Here is a 20,995-nt window from a genome sequence, read left to right on the forward strand (position 1 = left end):
AATGTTGAGGGGTGGGGATTCAGGCCTGGGTGGATCCAGGTGCTCATATGCGGCCATCAGAGATCTCTTAGCTCTGCTTTTCTCTTTGTTGGACTCACTCTCAGAACAGATAATAAAGGTGGCAGATGTGGACACAGTCCCTACCAGCTTAGCAATACTTCCGGAAAGAACATCCTCTTTCCTAATAATTCCAGCAAAAGTCCTGAAACTGATTCTCCCTGGGGAGCTTCGTCTCATGCCCATCCCTACGTCCACCCTCCGGGAGCCAGAAGGTGAAGACCACCTTAGGTGGGTCGCCGCAATTGAGGGTCAGAAGGGGACAGTTTTCCAAAGGGGAAGAGACACAAAGGATGGACGCTGGTTAGGCAGAGAAAAGAGACACCCACAATACTTGGTTTCGGGAGCAGCTCTTCTGATCTGCGTGCGCTCCTAGGGCTAGAGATGCCTGGTGAATGAAGGGATGTTGATATTTTCACTTAGGCCATGCCATTATGTCCTGCTGCCCCCACCTTTGGGGCCTGATCAAAAGGGGAGAGGCCAAGGGGTCGAGAACAGCCTCCACGTGTCATCCGAACCAGCCGGATGCTCCCAGCTGCTGTCCTGCCCTGGGGTTTGTAGAAGGGTGGGGGGGTGGTTTTCTTCTCATGGGTTTACTGACTTCTGAGGCCCATTATTTCCTTCTTGTTGGTTCCACTGCTTTATCTTGCTTAGTTAAATAAGTCTGGTAATGCTCTAAAGGAAAACATTCCTTTCCTGCCACTGCTGACTGGGTAGTGTGGTTGGCGCTTCTGCTTTTGTGTTCTGAACCCCCAACCTCCGTAGGGCTTGGCTCTTGATAAACAAAGTTTGCTCTTGCTTTTCCCCCTCTTGCGGGAGGAAATCACCATCCAGAGCTTTAGGAATTCCCTGTGAGACCGGGTAAAGAAACAGAATAAAATGCAGTTGCAGGACCAGAATGGTCTGGAACAGGCCTGCAGATGTGTCAGTTTGGGGGGAAGCCTCAGTGGGGGTGTGGGGGTGCAGATCAACATACTTCTCAGCATTGGAATCACCCGGGGGGCTTTTTAAATGTACCCGTCCTCGAACTGCCCCCCTACCCGGTCCCCGCCCCCTGCACCCTTTCGTGCTTAATCAGAATCTCTGGCGGTGGGTCCTGGGCCCTGATATGTTTTTAAAAATTTCAGGGGACTCAGTGTCTCCAGGGCTGAGAACCTGTGGTACAGAGTTGAATCACGTGGGGAAAACAAAAGGGACAGAGATTTAGGGGGAAAAAAAAAACCAACAACCAAAAACCCAAAAAGGAAATACAGAATGTCTCACTCCACATATAGGTATCACGTGGGCTCACACATATGCAAGGAATATTTCTAGAAGGACACACAAGAAACTGGAGAGAACAGTTCCCTCCAATGATGGAGTAAAGTAGTGATTCTCAACTGTGTGCGCCTCTGCATTGTTTGCATTTGAAACCGTAAGCATGGCATTCCGTTTTCAAAAGAAATTCTCACCGCGCACTGTTTATCCTTTGGCCAGTGCCGTCCAACGCAACTTTTTGCGATGAGCGTCCAAGATGGTACTTGCTCACCACATGTGACTCTTAAGCACTTGAAATGTGGTTAGTGTGAACGAGGAACTCAATTTTGAATTTTACCTGATTAATTTAAATTGGCATAACCCCATGGGACCAGTTGGACAATGCAGCTTCCGACAGCGGGGCAGCCAGGGAATGTGTCAGAGAAGGGAAGTAATATAAAAAGTGAATTTTCAGAGCATGAATAATTCTCAGAGGGCATAGGCTCACTGGGGTAGAGGACAGCAGGTAGGAATCTCACCGACAATACTTAGCATCTGTTTGGCACTTGTTGTGTCCATACACTATGCTCAGATTTATTCACTCAATCCTTGTAACAACTCTGTGAGGAAAGTACTGTTGATATTTCTATCTTCTAGGCTAGGAGACGGAGACACAGAAAGGTCAATGGACTCATTCAAGGTCATAGAACTGATAAATACAGCCTGGTGTCGAATCCAGGCAGGTTGGCTGCCTGGCTTATCTGGCGAACCCCTCTAACCTCGAAGGAAATAAATGAACCTTCGTTGAGCACTTACTTTGTGTCCTGCTTCTGTGCATTTTTTTAAATGAAGATTTTATTTATTTATTTGAGAGAGCGAGAGAGCACGAGAGTGGGGAGGGTCAGGGGGAGAAGCAGATTCCCCGCTGAGCAAGGAGCCTGAGGCGGGGCTCGATTCCAGGACCCCGGAATCACGACCTGTGCCAAAGGCAGATGCTTAACCAGCTGAGCCATCCAGGTGCCTCACTTCTGTGCATTTGTACATGACGTCTCATTCAGATTTCATAGTGACACGGGTAACCTCGTCTCCTTTGGAAGAGGCTGTGGAAACTTCGGTGCCTAGGGGTGAGCTGTCGAGGTGGACTCCTTTGTTTCTGGGGAGCCCAGTTAAGGCTCGGTGACAGGAGTGCCTGTCTGAGTCACGAGGGACAGTTAGGGTGGCATCAGCGGGGAACGCACGGGAAGATATGGCACAAAAGATGTTGCGAAGGAAGATTCAGTAGGATTTAGCAACTGACTGGATGGCGGGGGTGAGGAAAGCGGGGGAGGATTTCTTCTGGAACAGTGAGGGAGATGACAAACAGAAATGCAGCGACACCGTGTTAAGTGGCGTGTGGGCTCCAGAGGAAGACAGACCCGGTTTCAAACACAGACGATGCCATGGACACGCTGGGTGCCCTCGGGCACGTCCTTTCTCCCTGAGCATCAGCCGCCCTGTTGATACCAACGCAGGTCAGCACATGGTCCTCACAGGGCTGTGGCATGGTTCAGGTGACAGCCTGGATGTGACGGCCCTTCGTGACCTCAAGTGGCATGGCCGCGTTGGGTCGGTCTTCTGAAAGCCAGGGAGCCAGGGGTTGGGTGGAAACGAGGCCTTGGATGGCAGAGACGGTTCGGGACAACCTCTGGGGGAGCGCCACCTCATCCTGGGCGCGAGGCCGAGTTCCATGCCTGTGGATCAGCTTCGACTCCACAGGAAAAAGAGATCCTCTCCAGTCTTTGCAAAGCGAGATTTGCCCGCTGGTGGCTCCAACCCGAATGACCCTTTCCACTGCGCTCGTTGTGTTTGTCGTCTCATTAGAGCTTCTGCAAAAGCCCTTCTGAGAGTAGATGCTTATTCCCATTTTGGAGAAGACAGACAGAGTCTCCGCGAGGCGGGGTGAAGAGCTTCAGCTTCTAGCTGGGAAATGTGGGTTCACACCTACGTCCAATGGATCCCACGGGCCTGGCCTGGAACTCTTGGCAGAAGACAGGATTTTCTCCCTCGAAAGCTGGCTGTTTTGGAGGCCTCCTGAGACAGATGGGAGTTGAGAAAAGGCCCGAGGCCCCGTCTCTTTCTTTTCTCACCACAGATACCTGCAGCCAGGGCTGAGATTTCTGTCCCGGGGGGCATGCGGATTCCCGGACAAAGGCTGCTTGGAGGAATGTCCGCTTTCCATTGGAGACCCCAGTGAGAATAAGGTAGTAGGGAAGAATCAACTCCAAAGAGAAAAATAAAAAAAAAAAAGAAATTTTGATGACTTGATTCAGTCCTTTTGGGATGCAATGAATAAGTTACAGTGGCTAGAACCGGGACTTGGGGGGTGGGGTGCGGTGTGAAACGAAGCTGGCGTCCCAAGGCGTTCTTGCGGCAGATGCTCTGGAGAAGTTTCCTGGGTCTTCTGCTTCTGGGATCAACTGGGACATTGTTTTCCTGTGGCTACTGTAGCAAGTTAGTGCCAACACGGTGGCTTATGATGACACAGATTTATAATCTTATCATTCTGGAGGTCAGAAGTCTGAAAATGGGTCTTATGGGGCTAAAATCAAGGTGTGGGCAGGGCTACCTTCCTTCTGGATGCCCCAGGGGACAATCTGTTCCTTGCCTTCTCTAGCTGCTGGAGGCCACCCACACTCCCTGGCCTGTGTTCCTTTCTAGCAAAGGCGTCATCACTCGAAACCTCTGCTTCTGTTGTCACATCTCCTCCTCTGACCCTCCTGGCCCCATCTGGTAAGGACCCTTGTGATGACATTGGTCCATCAGTATAATCCAGAATAATTTTCCATCTCAAGATCCTTAATTTAATCCCACCTGCAAAGTCCATTTAAAAAAATATATATTTTATTTATTTATTTGACAGGCAGAGATCACAAGTAGGCAGAGAGGCAGGCAGAGAGAGAGGGGGAAGCAGGCTCCCTGCTGAGCAGAGAGACCAATGTGGGGCTTGATCCCAGGACCCTGGGATCATGACCCGAGTTGAAGGCAGAGGCTTTAACCCACTGACCCACCCAGGCGCCCCTGCGAAGTCCATTCTTCCCATGCAAGGTAACATCTCTACATTCCAGGGATTTGGATGTGGATATGTTTGATGAGGGTTGGGGGGAAGGCATTCTTCCGCATACAAAGCTGGCCAGGGACCTTCCCGACCTAACACGGAATAAGGGAGGGGTGGAGGTGGACAGAGCTGGAGCTTTATCTCGTTGTCTTCTGGATTTGAGTGGCAGTTCCCCCTTTTAGACAGGTCCTGCCTGCATTCTCAGACATTGTCATTGCTCACCTGGCCTCTAGCATTTGAGTTGGTGACTCTGTTGTGTCATCCTAATAAAGCATGGCTACAGGCTGGCTTCCAAAGGCTGTAGGCTGCAGGCTTTTAACTTCTGCAGAGCAAAGAGCTGTTGAATAAACCATGAAGCCTCAAGGAATTCTTGGCTCCTACCAGGTACCTGTTTGAAAGTAGGACCTGGTGCGACTTTCATCAGCTCAGTAAGTGTTGTCTCTTATTTAAGCAAAACTGGTTTTACCCTGAATTTGCCAAACAGAAATGAGGGGGTGTTTATTTGTATCACAAAAGGATTTAGTTTGTTTCTTTAAATAGCCAGCCCTACTACTTTTCTTTATAGTGTTTTAGTTAATGGGGAATTGGATTTGCACAACTTTGATAAACACAGTGTAGACAGGAAGTTCATGCACCAGAAGCTCATCAGCTTTCCAGTATGTTCCCAGCTTCTCCATAGGGTATGTGCCCTACAGGATAATCAAATCACTTGGCACTTTGATTCTGCCTTGCTGAGGATGGATTATTTATTTTCGTGGCTCACTGGATGGCTGCATTCAAGAGACCTTGACAGTGGCTAGTACCACTACCCCCGTCCGTGTCCATGGTGGTGGTCATTGCAAGGCCAGCTGGGAGCTACGTGCACCACGAGGTTGACCGGGCTTTCTTCTTTTTCTGTGGCTGATGGTAATCCATTCTTTTGTTTATTCACTCACAAAGTACTGGTTTACTAAATACCACTTATATATTGGAATTGGAGCAGATGCCGGGAAAGTAGAGCGGATTCCCCTCTCTATCAAAGGGACTGAGGATGTTGAAGACCTTAATGGATGGTTTAGATGTTTGGAAGAAAGACTGACAAGATGACTGGTAAATGGTGGTGGTGGGAAACAGCTTCTCTAAACAGTCCCGGGGGCGAGAAAGAAATGAGAACCATGATGGGCTAACTGACTACAAGACTATAAAGAAAAGTAGCAGGGCTGGCTGTTTAAAGCTTAACAGTGGCAACTCTGTATTAAGACACAGGATGCCGGGGCACCTGGGTGGCTCAGTGGATTAAAGCCTCTTTCGGCTCAGGTCATGATCCCAGGGTGCTGGGATCGAGCCCCGCATCTGACTCTCTGCTCCGCAGGGAGCCTACTTCCTCCTCTCTCTCTCTCTGTCTACCTGTGCTCTCCCTCTGTCCAATAAATAAATAAAATCTTAAAAAAAAAAAAAAAGACACAGGATGCCACCAATGCTGTACTGGTGAGGGAGGTTTTTAGCCTTAAAACGTTTAATTTAAAAAATTGTTTCTGAAGATTTTATTTATTTGTTTGAGAGAGGGAGTGAGAGAGAGGGCACAAGCTAGGGGGGAGAAAGAGGAGAGGCAGAGGGAGAAGCAGCTCCCCACTGAGCAGGGAGCCCGATGTGGAGCTCGATCCCAGGACCCCGGGATCATGACCTGAACCAAAGGCAGCTGCTTAACCCACTGAGCCACCCGGGTGCCCGTAAAATCTTTAATTTTTCATGAAGAAGGGTGGGAATACGTGAACTGAGCAGTTCATTCAAGGCGCTTGAGAAAGAACAGTAAGTAGCAGCAGGCCTTTGTTGAATACTCAGGACGTGCCAGGCACAGTTCTGAGCCTGGATTAACTCATTTAATTCCGACAACTTCCCTATGATATGGATGCTTTGTTATCACCCTCATTTTCCAGAGAAGAAACTGAGGCACAGGGGAAAAGGGAATGTACCCGAGTATTACGGTTTGCAAATGTTGCAGGATCCAAGCCAGGCCGTCTGACTCCCAAATTCATACTCCTAACCAGGAACTCATACACGTACTATATGAGTAAATAGTACAATTAAACTAAGCGGGACAAATAAAAGTACAAATAGCAATGAATAATGTAGGGGTAAGAAAAAAACTGCAGTTGAACTGAGAAATATATCCATGTCTTTAATGGTAGAAAAGGGGATGTCTGGGTGGCTCAAGTCAGCTAAGTTTCTGACTTTTCTTTTTTTTTTTTTTAAAGATTTTATTGATTTATTGGACAGACAGAGATCACAAGTAGGCAGAGAGGCAGGCAGAGAGAGAGGAAGGGAATCAGGCTCCCGGCTGAGCAAAGAGCCCGATGCGGGGCTCAATGCGGGGCTGCTCGATCCCAGGACCCTGGGGTCATGACCTGAGCTGAGGGCAGAGGCTGAACCCACTGACCTACCCAGGTGCCCCAAGTTTTTGACTCTTGATCTCAGCTCAGGTCTTGATCTCAGGGCCATGAGTTTAGGCCCTGTGTTGGGCTCCACACTGGCTGTGGAGCCTACTTAAAAAAAAAAAAAAAAAGACTATCTAATGGTAGAATAATAGAACAGATGACGAAGGGGACAAGACAAACCTCTGGAAAAAATAAAAAGTGAGACTCCCTAATAATACACGGCGAGGAAGGCATGAGAAGGGATATTTCATCATCCCAGGTGGGCACGCACGGGGGACACATATTGAGAAGAACACCATGGACGGTTTCCAAGGCAAATAACAATGGCAAGAGTTAGTTTGAGAAGAGTGAGGCAGGAGTCAAGCTGCGAAAAGCTCAGAATGGACTGTTTTGCTCCCTTTTGTTCCACAGTGTTCTGAAAGTTACCGACATGGAAACAGGAGAAGAGGGAAGAAGATTAGGAGAGAAACGAGGCTTATCTATCAGAGAGGGTAAAGGAAAAATATTGTAAATGGAACTAATGTGATTCTCCACCTGGAAAACTCAAGGAAAGCAATCAGAAGCCCACCAAAACCTATTAAAAAATAAAAAAAAAAAAAGTGTACAAAATAAATATATTGCTTCTCTATGTGTCAGCCACCACCAGTTGGAAAACAAAATGGGAAACAAATGTCCAAATCACAATCACCTAAAAAAAGGTTCCCTCCTCTAATACGAAGTGAGAAATGTATAGAGAAAATCAAAGACTTGGCCGGGACACATGAAGTCAGATTTTTAACAAGGGGCACCCTATTCCTCATAGAAAGACTCGTGGTGAACGTGTCAGCTGTCTGGAATTTAATTACTAAGTTTGAGACAATTTCAGGCAACGTTCCGGTGAGTGTTTCTTAGTCAGTGAGGCTTGGGCCGGGGGCTTGCCTAAACGTAATTCCAATAAGAATTCCACTGGTATTTTTAAAAGCCTTGTAAACCGATTCTAGAGTTCACTTAGAAGAATAAACACGCAGTGATTGCCAAGAAAATGTTGAAAGTAAGGATAATGAGAGAGGACTTGCCCTGCCAAGATATAACATATTCTAAAGCGACTATAATTAAAACCCATATTGCTGTACTCCAAGACAGAGCAGTGGAGCAGAACAGAAGGCCCAAAGACAGACCCCAGCGTATATAATTATTTAGGGTATAATAAAGTTGGCATTTGAGGTCAGTGGGGAAGGGACTGGTTATTCAATAAAATGTATTGGGACAATTGGGGCACCTGGGTGGCTCAATGGGTTAAAGCCTCTGCCTTCGGCTCAGGTCATGATCCCAGGGTCCTGGGATCGAGCCCCGCATCGGGCTGTCCGCTCCGCGGAGAGCCTGCTTCCTCCTCTCTCTTTTTCTGCCGGCCTCTCTGCCTACCTGTGATCTCTGTCTGTCAAATAAATAAATAAAATCTTTAAAAAAAAAATGTATTGGGACAATTGATTACCTATTCGGGAAAAAAAAGGTGGCAAAGCAGATTCCCAGTGCACATCAGGTGGCATGAAATTACAGATGGATTGAAGAATTTAAAGTGCAAGTCATGTCGTAGAAAAGTAGAAAAAGAAAAGAATAATATTTATATGAAATTGGGGCATGTGGGAAGGGCATGTGCTCCCTGCTGAGCAGAGAGCCCGATGAGGGACCCTGAGATCATGGACCTGAGCCGAAGGCAGAGGCTTAACCCACTGAGCCACCCAGGCGACCCCTAGGTGCCCTTTTTGTTCTCAATGGTTAACACGCATATTCAAACTTAAAATGCCTTACATGGGGTTTCTCAATATCTAGAACCTCTTGAGGAATGAGACAAGACTCTTAGTGCATCTCCATGTTATGGACCTTCTCCCACCCCCATTTCTTATGACTTAGTTTCTTCCTCCTCTCCTCTCCCTGTGTGTGTGTGTGTGTGTGTGTGTGTGTGTGTGCCTGTGTGTATTAAAGTTTCTTAATTTTTAAAGTAATCTCTACACCTAGCATGGGACTCGAACTCACAACCCAGAGATCCAGAGTCTGCGCGCTTACCAACTGAGTCAGCCTGGCACCCCTCCCTCTTTGTTTTCTTGTCCTTTCTTTCACCACTTTTGTTTCTACCTCTTTTCATTTGTTTTGGTTATTGTTTTGCGAGGTGTATATACTCTAGCACTTCTTTTGTGGGAAGTAAGTTTTTTTTTTTTTTTTATAAACATATATTTTTATCCCCAGGGGTACAGGTCTGTGAATCACCAGGTTTACACACTTCACAGCACTCACCAAAGTACATACCCTCCCCAATGTCCATAATCCCACCCCCTTCTCCCAAACCCCCTCCCCCCAGCAACCCTCAGTTTGTTTTGTGAGATTAAGAGTCACTTATGGTTTGTCTCCCTCCCAATCCCATCTTGTTTCATTTATTCTTCTCGTACCCACTTAAGCCCCCATGTTGCATCACCACTTCCTCATATCAGGGAGATCATATGATAGTTGTCTTTCTCTGCTTGACTTATTTCGCTAAGCATGATACGCTCTAGTTCCATCCATGTTGTCGCAAATGGCAAAATTTCATTTCTTTTGATGGCTGCATAGTATTCCATTGTGTATATATACCACATCTTCTTGATCCATTCATCTGTTGATGGACATCTAGGTTCTTTCCATAGTTTGGAAGTAAGTTTTTTAAGTCCTTGTATTTTGGCAATGTCTTTACTCTGGACCTTCTCTGGAATATCAGTTTGGCTTTGTATGAGGTTTTAGGTCAGAATGACTTTTCCTAAACCTTTGAAGATACTGCTTGATCATATTCTAGAATTCAGAACTGCAGAGGAGAAATCTGATGCCAAATTATTTTTGTTCTTATATATACAATGGAAAACTATGCAGCCATAAAAAGAAATGAAATCTTGCCATTTGCAACGACGTGGATGGAGATAGAAGGTATTATGGTGAGTGGAATAAGTCAATCAGAGAAAGACAATTATCATATGATCTCCCTGATATGAGGAATTTGAGAGGAATATGAGGAATTTGTTGGGGATAGGGAAGGAAAGAATGAAACAAGATGGGATCGGGAGGGAGACAAACCATAAGAGACTCTGCATCTCACAAAACAAACTAAGGGTTGCTGGGGGTAGGGAAAGGGTGGTTGGGTTATGGACCCTGGGGAGGGTATGGGCCATGGTGAGTGTTGTGAAATGTGTAAGCCTGACGATTCACCAACCTGTACCCCTGGGGCAAATAATACATGATATGTTAATAAAAATAATTAAAAAAAACTATTTTTGTTCTGTTGCTGGTAATCTTCCCTCTGTCCTCTTCCTGCCCCTGCTGGACATGTTGGAATGATCTCAGATACCCTCACCTCACTCTTTTCTTCCTCCATTCCTATGGATGCTTGATAATTTCTTACAGTTTAATGACTCAAATTCTTCTTCAGCTTCAGGGAGTTTCCTTTGATTACACCTTCACTCTTCTCTCTTGAATCTCTTTAGATGGGTATTACATTTTTGGCTCTCTTGTACAGGTTTTGCAGCATTTCTTTGATTCCTTCCCACCCGTTTTGGGGAATTCTGGGACAGTCCCTCAATTTAGACTTCCAGTTTGCCAAGTTCTTCTTTAGCCATGCCCATTCGGTTCCCCACCCAACCCCCGAGTTTCCAAACTGGGCAGTAATATTTTTCATCCCCTGACCCGTGTTTACCTTTGACTCTTGATTTTGTTTCAAAATGGGAGTAGGGTTGTTTTAGCTGATTATGTAACTAGTCTATACTCCTGGTAAACGTTTTGAACGATGTAGAAAAATGTAAGGTTGAAAGTGAAAATGATGGGTCTTCTGTGAAAGGGAGCTCTATGCAAAATGACCTCCAAAGAACAAGGCCAAGTCCAGTTTGACAAGAAATGATTTAGTAAGGTGACTTAAGGACAGAAGCAAAACAAGTGTGTGGCTGCAAAACAAGTAGATCTCTACCTCGCCTCCACCCCTCCATAGGACTTGTTTTTATGGCCGCAGAAGCTGGGGAGTCCATGTTGGTATTACATCTGGGAGAGATGCTCAAGGATAGTTGTGTGTCATAGCCATATCTCCAGAGCACATCAAGGACATTATGTTCCAGTGATGTACTTGAGGTTGTGTTTAGACAAGAAAGAACGAACAAGGCTAGAGATGGTGTTCAAGAAGACTTCAGGTCACAGAGTTGTCATTGTGGCGGATTTGTCCAGATGTCATCGGTCTGGTTCACATGATCAGCAATCCTACTGCCAAGAGATAATCAACACTGGCTTCTGTTGACCACTGTTCATAAATTTCTCTCAAGATTCATAGATCTATAAGAACAGAGGGACACACACACACACACACGGACACACGTTCACGATTTGACAAAAATATCTTTTTTTTAAAAGGTTTTATTTATTTATTTGACAGAGATCACAAGTAGACAGAGAGGCCAGCAGAGAGAGAGAGAAAGAGAGAGAGGAGGAAGCAGGCTCCCTGCCGAGCAGAGAGCCCGATGTGGGGCTTGATCGCAGGACTCTGAGATCATGACCTGAGCCGAAGGCAGAGGCTTTAACCCACTGAGCCACCCAGGTGCCCCGACACAAATATCTTTTTACAAAGCATATATGACTTATAAAATGCAGTAGCTATTAAAACAGAAAGGGGAGTAAGCAAAGGCAAAAGAAATTGGCCCCTTTGGACCTCTTCTTGGTTTCCAAACATGGGAACTTAAGAATTTTTGTATTGTGGAAAATACCAAACATTTATTAAGGTAGATAGTTTAGCATAATAATCCTCATGTGTCCATCACTCGGGTTCAAGTAATGATCAGTCATGACTAGTTTTTATTCCAGCTATAATCCTCCCTTTCTCCTTCTTGTCATACTGAATTTTTTTTTAAGTGGGCTCCATGCCCAGTGTGGAGCCTAATGCAGGGCTTACCCTCACGCCCCTGAGATCAAGACCTGAGCTGAGATCAAGAGTCAGATGCTCAACCAACCAACCAACCAAGCCACTTACATGCCTCCCCAAATTATTTTTTTTAAGATTTTACTTATTTATTTAAGAGAGAGAGTGTGCGTGAGCACACGTGTGAGCAGGGAGGGGGGCAACAGAGGCGGGAGCATTGCTGTGTATTAAAAAAATTTCTTTTTTTCTGATTGCTTCCCTGTGATGTCATTTAACACTTGCCTCTGTCACTTGCATTTTCTGTAAATTGGCTGTTGGATCAAAAGGCTTGCACTGATTCGGATTTGATTACTTCAGCAAGAGTACCTCGTAGGTACTTCCTGGTACTTTGATCGGTATAGGCAGGTCGAGTCTTCTTGTGATGTTGCCCAGGTCCCTTGTCTCTCGAGGTGTCCTCTTGAGCTTTCCGGGCCTGTTTTCATTTGCTGAGAATGTTCTTTGGAAAGATCCTGAGTTGGTTGTGTGGTTCTACAGCATGGGATCCTCCAGGATCCCACCAATTAGATTTAGTGAAAGTAGATTTAATATAGTCTCTGACTGGGGCGCCTGGGTGGCTCAGTAGGTTAAGCCTCTGCCTTCAGCTCAGGTCAAGATCTCAGGGTCCTGGGATCGAGCCCCGCATCGGGCTCTCTGCTCAACGGGCAGCCTGCTTCCCCTTCTCTCTCTGCCTGCTGCTCTGCCTACTTGTGATCTCTCTCTCTGTCAAATAAATAAATAAAGTCTTAATATATATATATATTTATATATATAGTCTCTGACCTCCCCTCCCCCCAAGCGGTAGAATCCCCCCCCCCCGCCCCCCGCCCCCCGCCAGGTGGGGGAGCCATATCCTAGCTGCCTCTAACTCATTGACGTTCAAATATATGTATGGGTGTATTTGGTTGCAAACTACTTGAGTAACAAAGACACACTGCAGGTTTTTCCTCCACTCTTGCAGTCCTTTGGCATTGCTTCTGGGTGAGAGAGGGCCACAGGTCTGCCATGCCTGCTCGCTCTGATTTTCTGCCTGGCCCTTCGTATCATGCATGTCTCTCTGAGCATGATTCTAGTGTTTAAATATATGCACTCCTTGTGCATTCTGGACCTAAACCCAAGCCGACTACTATTTCATGCCGATCTAAGAAACCACATCCTGTTTCAAAACCAGCACAAGACCTGACAGCTGAAGGGATCTTTGGGGAGGGGGTGGAATTTTGAGCATTTGTGATCTTCTGAACCCGGGTTACCTTTAGAAGTTGAACGGATTTGTAGGATGCCACAGCAGAGTGGTTGCTGCAAAGGGCAAGATGGGGAAGCTGAAGCCATTGTTCATTCTGCTGTAAGACCTTTCTTGTTGTGAAGTCCAGGTTTAATGATCTCTCCCCCCCCTTCCCTCTCTTCCCCACTTGCCTCTGCCCCCCCCCCCAACTTCCTACCCTTCTTTTCTCTTTTGCAGTCTGCTGTTTCGTCGTGCACAAGCGGTGCCATGAATTCGTCACCTTCTCCTGCCCAGGTGCCGACAAAGGCCCAGCCTCTGATGTAAGTACCGGGCGCTCGTCCCCTCTCTCCAGCCACGGTCAGGGCATCCTTTTGGGTAAAGAAGGCTGTGCTTAGACCCCCACCCCAAAATGGGGGGGCTGTTCATATTCCAAAACATGGGGTGGTCCCTATAGCCTCTGCGACTTTTTTCATTTTAACAGGAAGGACAAAACAAAACATTTTGGGAGTGGGGTTGGACAGTAGGGCAAACCAGCTGCTTCCCCTACCGTGATATTGCTAAATGTCTTCATCTTTACGGCAGGGGCATGGAGAGTGGTGGTGAGATGCTAAATGGGTCCTGCTGTTCTTACAAGGTAGTTAGGGTGGTACCTTAAGATGCACTTTACAGCTCTTTGTTAGCAAATTCTTGATTACAGGGCCCAAGAATTAGGAGGAAAATGGGTTTATTCTGCTGCCATGAATCCCAAAGCCTGGCTACTGTTGGTGGGGCAGGGGATCCTTCTGGGTAAAACAGGCAAATAAATTTTATTTTAATCAGTATGAACTTACTTTAATATGGATTAGAAAATGTATCTAGTAGATTTTCTAGTAGGTTTTGAATTTATGGTAGAGAAAGAAAATTTCCTACCCAAGTAAAAGTCAGGTTAAACAAAAGATAAATTGGTTTAAGGAAACTCTTTTTTTTTTTTTTAAGATTTTATTGATTTATTTGACAGAGAGAGATCACAAATAGGCAGAGAGGCAGGCAGAGGGAGAGGGGGAAGCAGGCTCCCTGCCAAGAAGAGAGCCTGATTTGGGACTCGATCCCAGGACCCTGGGATCATGATCTGAGCCAAAGGCAAAGGCTTTAACCCACTGAACCACCCAGGTGCCCCGGTTTAAGGAAACTCTTAAGTGAATGACCCCATGGGTTCTATAAGGATATGACAAAAGCCTTGGTTTAAGTTTGTCCAAAGCTTGTGGTTCATTGTTGATTACCTCCTCAATAGCCATTCCTGGGCCTTGCTCTCTTATTTCTGGCAGAGGCCGCCTCTCATGCTAAAAGCTGGAAATGCCTGATACTTGCATCCCAGGCTCCCCTGTAGTTAGTGAATGATCATGTGACCCAGTCCTACTCAGGGGGGCCTTGGGGGAAGTCTGCGCAGAGCTTTCAAGAAAGACTTTCCTTTCTGACGAGGGTGGACATCCCTTCCTTTTTCCTGTTGGGTATTTTTTTTTTTTTTTCTCTGTTGGGTATTTTTGTGTGAGGATGCAATGGATGGGGTTGTGGCAGCACTTTTGCGTTAATGAGGGAGATGTACTTGCCTCCTGAGCATGGCAGAGTGGAAGAGTCGAAAGAACCCGAGTCATTGATGACATTGGTGAGCTGCTGAGCCCACTGTGAGTTCTCTTATACCCAGACTGCATATGTGAGATAAGAAGCTCCTCTTGGTAAAGTCTCATTTTGGGGGGGTACTCTTGTCCACATTGCTGAAACTGCCCTGGTAGACCTTTCCACCATGCACGCTCCTCCCTTGTCTCAGTGATGAGCTGCGTTCAGCAGACTCCATGTGCAGCTCTCACTCCTGGTTCTCTGATTTTGTTCCTGCTTTGGCTCACCTTTCTGGAATTTTCCGCATTGGCATGGTCTTCATTACTGGTCCTGTCCTTACCCACTTAGACATGACAGCGGACAGCTTGCCAGAAGTGAGTGGTGACTGCCTTCTGTCATTGCATTTGTGGACTGTTGTTGTCCTTCTCTAAGTGGTCATCTGCCCTTTCACTGCAAATCAGGGATATAACTGTCATCATAGCAACACGGACACTCTGGAGCTTGGACGACAGTCCCTTTGCTTGGAAACTGGTACTTGGGTTTAAGGATCCCATGGAGCATGAATGATGAAAGCCCTTCCAGATTTGTTTGCAGAGATGAAGATGCGGCTATTCACCGTGTTCTCTGAGACCACGCTTCATGGCCCTTTTAGTGTAATTCTGTCTCTCATCCCCAGGAAAATAGGCAGGGAGGTTTGGGGGGACAGGCTGGCTCCATTATAGAGCTCTGAAGGTTCCTGCAGCCTGAGATTTGAGTCTCATACGGCAGCCAAGAGGACGGTGTTTCCTGTATCTGGTCTAGGTTCATTGGCTTTTTGTGTTAACGGAGATAGAAACTCCACTCAGCCTGGTTTATGAGGAAAAGGAAACTTTTGGTCCTGGAAGCTGAAAAGCCCGAGGGTAGACTGGCCTCAGACACAGTGAATCGAAGTGCTGAACTTACTTCCTCCCTTCCTTGGCTAGGCTTCCTGTCTTGGTTTCAGTTTTAGGAAGGCTTGCTTTGCTCCTAAGGGAGGGTGATGTCTGAGATACCTATGGTCTTCTGTCTCATCCATGACAAGAGCTAACATATCATCATACTGCGCTTTACCTGGAGCCAGAAGGATGGTTACTCTGATTGGCCAGGTCTGGTCAGGTGCCTACGCCCTGGCGAGGAAACCCCGTGTGACCACCCCATGATTTTAAGAGTCAGGGAGGCATGGTCCCTCAGAGAACTAGGGAAGCAGAGTGTACTGGCTAAAATTGTGGACTGTGGATGGCGCCAGCTTGCCTAGGTTCTGATATGTGTGACCTTGGGCAAAAGCAAAGTACTTAACTCTCTGTGCCTGAGATCCTTCTGCTGAAAAATGGTTAAAATCATAGTTCCCATCTTCTAGCCTTGTTAGGAGTGCCCAGTGGGTTCATGGCAAGAGCCAAGCATTTGAGGATGATGATGGCGGTGATAATGATGAACAGGGAATATATGTTGGGCAGGTGGCAAGGACAGATGGCTACCACGTAAGTCTGAAGAATTAGCAGGCCTTCTGCCTGCCACTTGGCAGGCCTTCTGAGGAGTGCGTAGGCTCCATGAGCGGTAGGAGACCCCTGTCTGTATGAATGGAGCAGCCCTGCCATTCATTGCGTTGAGGCTGGGGAGGGAAGGCAGTACTCCCTGCAGCCAGCATGCATAGGATTTGGCAGCTGACTTGGAATGATTCTAACTCTGGACACAGTTCCAAGAAGGTCAGCTGGCAGCAACGATGATGAATTTGTCCAGACTCCTCAACTGGCTTGACTCAGTTCATTGACCTTTTCCTGTCCATGGCTAGTGATGTGATTAAAGATCTGGCCACACCTGCTCACCAACCTGGCCAGGCTCTTGCTTGGCTGCTGGTGAGACTCCTGCAGTCATGGAGGGATGCCCTCCTCCTGGGTGACCTTGGAGGAACCGGTGTGCAAACGAACTCATGGAGCAGGCAGGCATGGTCTCTATCTATGCAAAGAGAACATGCTAGGCTCCATCTTCTACCCCTCTGCTCTTCAAAGCCCCGTCTGAGCCAGGGAATATTCTGGACATTAGTAGAACTTTGTGTAGTTGGTGTTTTTCTACAGAGAGGTCCACATTAGGCGTATCAGGCCACGTGAGGAAATTTCATGAACCAGGCTCTGTCCCAGTGACTTCAACTACTGACCCAACCAATCCATGCAAATGAGAATAGACAATACATAGAGGCATTGGCCAAATGGAGGACCTTAAGATATGGCAGAGTTCTTGGGTGTTAACTTCTGGTCATCTGCAGGCATGGTCTTGGTCTTCCCTGGCTGGAAACTCTCAATTCTGCTGTCTCTTGGACCCTGTAGAGAGACCAAGTCTCTGTACCTCCATAGACATGCCATTCTAGTTACCCAGCATTTAAAGTACTACCCACAAACACAGCCTTCCAAGAGATCTTCTCAGAACGCGAAAAGGGGACTTGTGTCTTGGGGCCAGAACTAGAGTGAGTCAAGCGAGATACTTGCCCTGGGCACAAAATTAAGGGGTTCTCAGCTGTGTCTGGAGGATGATCTATGATGGCCCCACTCACATGACTGGCAGTGAGCGGCTTGTCAGCCTGGGCCTTTGGTTCTCCACATAACCTGTCATCCTTCTCCTGGCTCACTCTGGCTTGTTCACATGGTGGTTTCAGGGCTCCGAGAAGAGCAAGAGAATGTGACCCAAACACATACCGTGTTTGATAATGTCCTGCTGGACAAAGTAGTCCAATGGCTAAGCTCAGATTCAAGGGGGAAAGAAATAAGACTCCACTCTTCATGGGGTGATAGGGGAAGAGTCTCTGGTCAGTCTCCTGAGATCCTGTTGACCTGAGTGGTAGAACAGAATTCCTGGGGACCATCCCGCTGGACTTCATAAAAAACCCACAGATGTCAGTTCGGGGTTTCGGGGAGTCCTAGCCAACCTCGCAGGAGGACACATCTCATTTTTCCCCTCCCCCATGTTCCTGTATGACTTTACCATCTCCAGCTACAAATGAGAAGCTAGGCAATTTCTTGATCATGTCCAAAGACATTGGTGGTTGGGACTGTGGGCTCTATAGTCAGACATAGGTGAAGTCAGGTCCTGACTCTGGAAGTTACTCATGAGGGGACCTCAGGTGTGTCATTTTCCTTCTCTGTGTCTCAGTTTCCTTCACTGTAAACTAGGATATTAGCACCAGCCGCATAGGTTTGTTGTAATATATTTTTAAAAAATACTCTTAAAATGAAAAGAGGTAACAGCAAACACAACAGCATCAACAGCAAGCAGATGAAAAAGACATTGCGTGAAAGTGCTTAGCCCAGGGCCCGCCACACAGGAAGCCCTTGGTACGAGTAGTTGAGGGCCTTTCGATTACTCTCTCGATCCCCGAATCTTGAATGTGCTGATAATTGTCTACAGTCCTCTGCCCGGAGCATGCCCTCCTGAGGTAATTGCTGTCTCCATTTCCGGGACTTGACACACAACCTCCAAGTCTGAGAGAAGAGCCTGGACTTTGGAGCCAGAAAACCTTGGTGTCAAATTCCATTGCTCTCATTTACTTACTGCTCCAGGGATCTGGGGAAAATAATTCAAGTTCTGTGATCCATAGTTCATCTCTTTAAAATGGGGGAAATAATACCTAAATCATAGTTCTTCTTCTTCTTCTTCTTTTTTTTTTTCTTTTCTTTCTTCAGTGTATATTCAATGAGAGACTGCTTGAGTCACATCTAGAATAGTGTCTGGGTCCCCCCCCCAAAAAAAGGCACTCAGCAAATGATTTCTGAATTATTATTAGTACCTGGATGAGTCTTTCCTACTGAAGAAGAGATGCAGGATATACCTTGTGACCTGCCAAGGAATAATAGCCAATGATAAGAGCTAATTTTTTTGAGCAAGGGCTCTGTGCCAGCAGTACAGAAATTACAAAAGGACTCTTTAGCTGCTTTGTCTAAAGACACTTTCTTCAATGTTTTATGGTTTTAGCAATGATTTCTTATTGTTTATAGTCAAGATGCAGAATAAAGCCCATTTTAGACCCTGTGACCTCCCGATTACGTCACTGGGTCAGGGCAGTTAAAGATGATGCACACTGATGCAGAGGGTATCCTTTTGTGTGTTTATTTGATTTAAAAATTTTTTTTTAAATTCATTTTTTAATCCCTGCACCCAGTGTGGGGCTTGAACTCATGACCCTGAGATCAAGAGTCACATACTCTTCCAACTGAGCCAGCCAGGCGCCCCTTCTGTTTGTGTTTTTAAATCCAGTCTTACTTTATGAAGAAATATATTAACAATGATAAATCATGAGCTAAATGTTTAAGATTTAATAACAGGAAAATAGAGGATTTAAAAAGAATGTACATATTAAAAAGAGTACATATATATTTTATATATATATATAATGTATGAATATGTATAAAAATATGTTTGAAAATCTGGTTGAAATGGATGATTTTCTAGGAAATTCTGACTTGCCAATTTTGTCGCAGGAAGAAATTGGAAACCAGAATAGGCGAGTAACCAAAAAAGAAATGAGAACATTGCCCAAGAAACTTTTCTTCTCCCAAAATTATAGGCTTCGTGGGTAAATGGTCTTAAACTTGAGAGGAATGAAGGATTTCTGTGCATTTTAAACTATATCAGATTACAGAGAAAAAAAGTAAAGCTTCACAGTTTTTTTTAATTGAAAGTGAGAGAAGTCCAACTCAAATTAGCAATAGGAAGACAGATTGGCTCATGGGAGGGACATTGGGAATAGAATAAGCTTCAGGGACAAGGGCCTCAGATACCGGAACAGAGGCTGTGAAGCCTGCAAGGTGCGTTCAGATTATCAGCTAGCTTTGCTGGGTAACAAAACATCCCAAAATGTAGTAGCTTGAGGCAATGGTCATTATGTTTTTTCTCATGATTCTCTGGGCTACTTGGGTGATTCTTCTGATGTGGGTCTATTGGACTGATCTTCGTTTGGCTCTGTCAGGAGTCTTGGTCAGCCAGCGACCTCGCTGGTTCTGGATCGCCTAGGATAGACTCACTAGCATGACCAACGGTTGGCAGCCTGTTGGCTTGGGCACTTTGTTTTTCTTCCATGAGGTCCTTTTCCTCCACCAGGCTGGCCTTGGGACATCCACACACTGGCCTGCAGTTCCAAGGACAGCAGGAGAGGGAAATCCCCAAAGCACAGGGGTTCTTCCAGGCTTCAGTGTGTCACGCTGGTTATGGCTAATACCAGATTCAGGGGTGGAGAAATAGGCCTCCCCTCTTGAGAGGAGGCGCGACAAAGTCCTACTACAAAGACTCATTCAGGGCTGGAGGAGGCCATGGCTGTTTTGCACTCTGCCGCCCTGGCCCTCATCAGCTGTGCCAGCGGTCATATTTGCCGTTCTGAATCAGCTGTGTTTTCTCCCTGAGAGGCTGACCTATATGGACTGTGCCATTTGGGGTTCCATGAGCCCCCTGACTTCTGGTTGGGCCTAGCCTAGTAACGAGGGTCTAGTAGGAGACTGGAAGGTGAGGAGAGAGTGGTCTAGGGATTTATCATGGGTCGTCTTAGCTCTACCCTTGGACCAAAGATTGTTGTTCCTCTAAAGACAGTGTTTTCTGCATGGTTCTCTCCTTGGGTTCCAGGAACTACTCTTTTTTTTTTTTCTTTAAAGATTTTATTTATTTATTTGACAGAGATAGATCACAAGTAGGCAGAGAGGCAGGCAGAGAGAGAGAGAGGGAAGCAGGTTCCCCGCTGAGCAGAGAGCCCAATGTGGGACTTGATCCCAGGACCCTGAGATCATGACCCGAGCCAAAGGCAGCAGCTCAACCCACTGAGCCACCCAGGTGCCCCCAGGAACTACTCTTTGCCCTTATCCCTTTGCTCTTACCTCCAGTTACTGCACTACCCCCTCTGGCTTCCCAGCACCATGCCTGTGTCTTAACAAGTGGTCCTTTGATGAAACCTCCGTAAACTCTCTCAAGTTGAGTGTGCCATCTCTTTCCTGCTGGGGACCCTGCCTGCGTTGTCCTTGCCTCCTTTGCTCCTACTGTAGATAGGACACCTCTATAAATACGTCTGCCAACTTGGTGATCGTTGACCCCAAAGGAGAATGGAAATCCCAGCGGAGGAAGTGGGCTTTCTTTCTGGATTCATAATCAGGGAAGGGTTCTGATTGGTTGGTCCTTTGTTGTTGGGAGAATGAACTCTTACAGTTTATCAGGCCTGCTTCCTATGACATCCCTGTGGCTCAAAGAGCAGTGTCTGTTGTAAGAAAGAGCGGGGTGGTAAGCTTTGATGGGCTGACAAAATCAATAGCTACCACATCTTGTTATTATAAGCTTCGCTTGATCACAATTACCAGCATAACCTAATAAAGTTGGCATAAAAAGTAAACTATGGCAACCGTACTTCAATTAAAAAAAGTATACTATAGTAAGCAATGAGTCTAGATTAACAAATGCTAAAT

General features: G+C 46.3%; 1 protein-coding gene across 3 annotated transcripts in view; it reads left to right on the forward strand.

Moving 5' to 3' along the window:
* The window catches only part of PRKCB (protein kinase C beta), a 325,529-nt gene that overhangs the window by 125,444 nt on the left and 179,090 nt on the right, over positions 1–20,995 (forward strand). For all 3 annotated transcript variants that reach the window (XM_059154821.1, XM_059154819.1, XM_059154820.1), the window contains exon 3: positions 13,194–13,276. In XM_059154821.1, the coding sequence (XP_059010804.1) occupies positions 13,194–13,276 (83 nt within the window). The remainder of the gene's footprint in view (positions 1–13,193; positions 13,277–20,995) is intronic.

This window comes from Mustela lutreola, chromosome 17 (genome assembly GCF_030435805.1).
Source record: "Mustela lutreola isolate mMusLut2 chromosome 17, mMusLut2.pri, whole genome shotgun sequence".
Lineage (NCBI taxonomy): Eukaryota > Metazoa > Chordata > Mammalia > Carnivora > Mustelidae > Mustela > Mustela lutreola.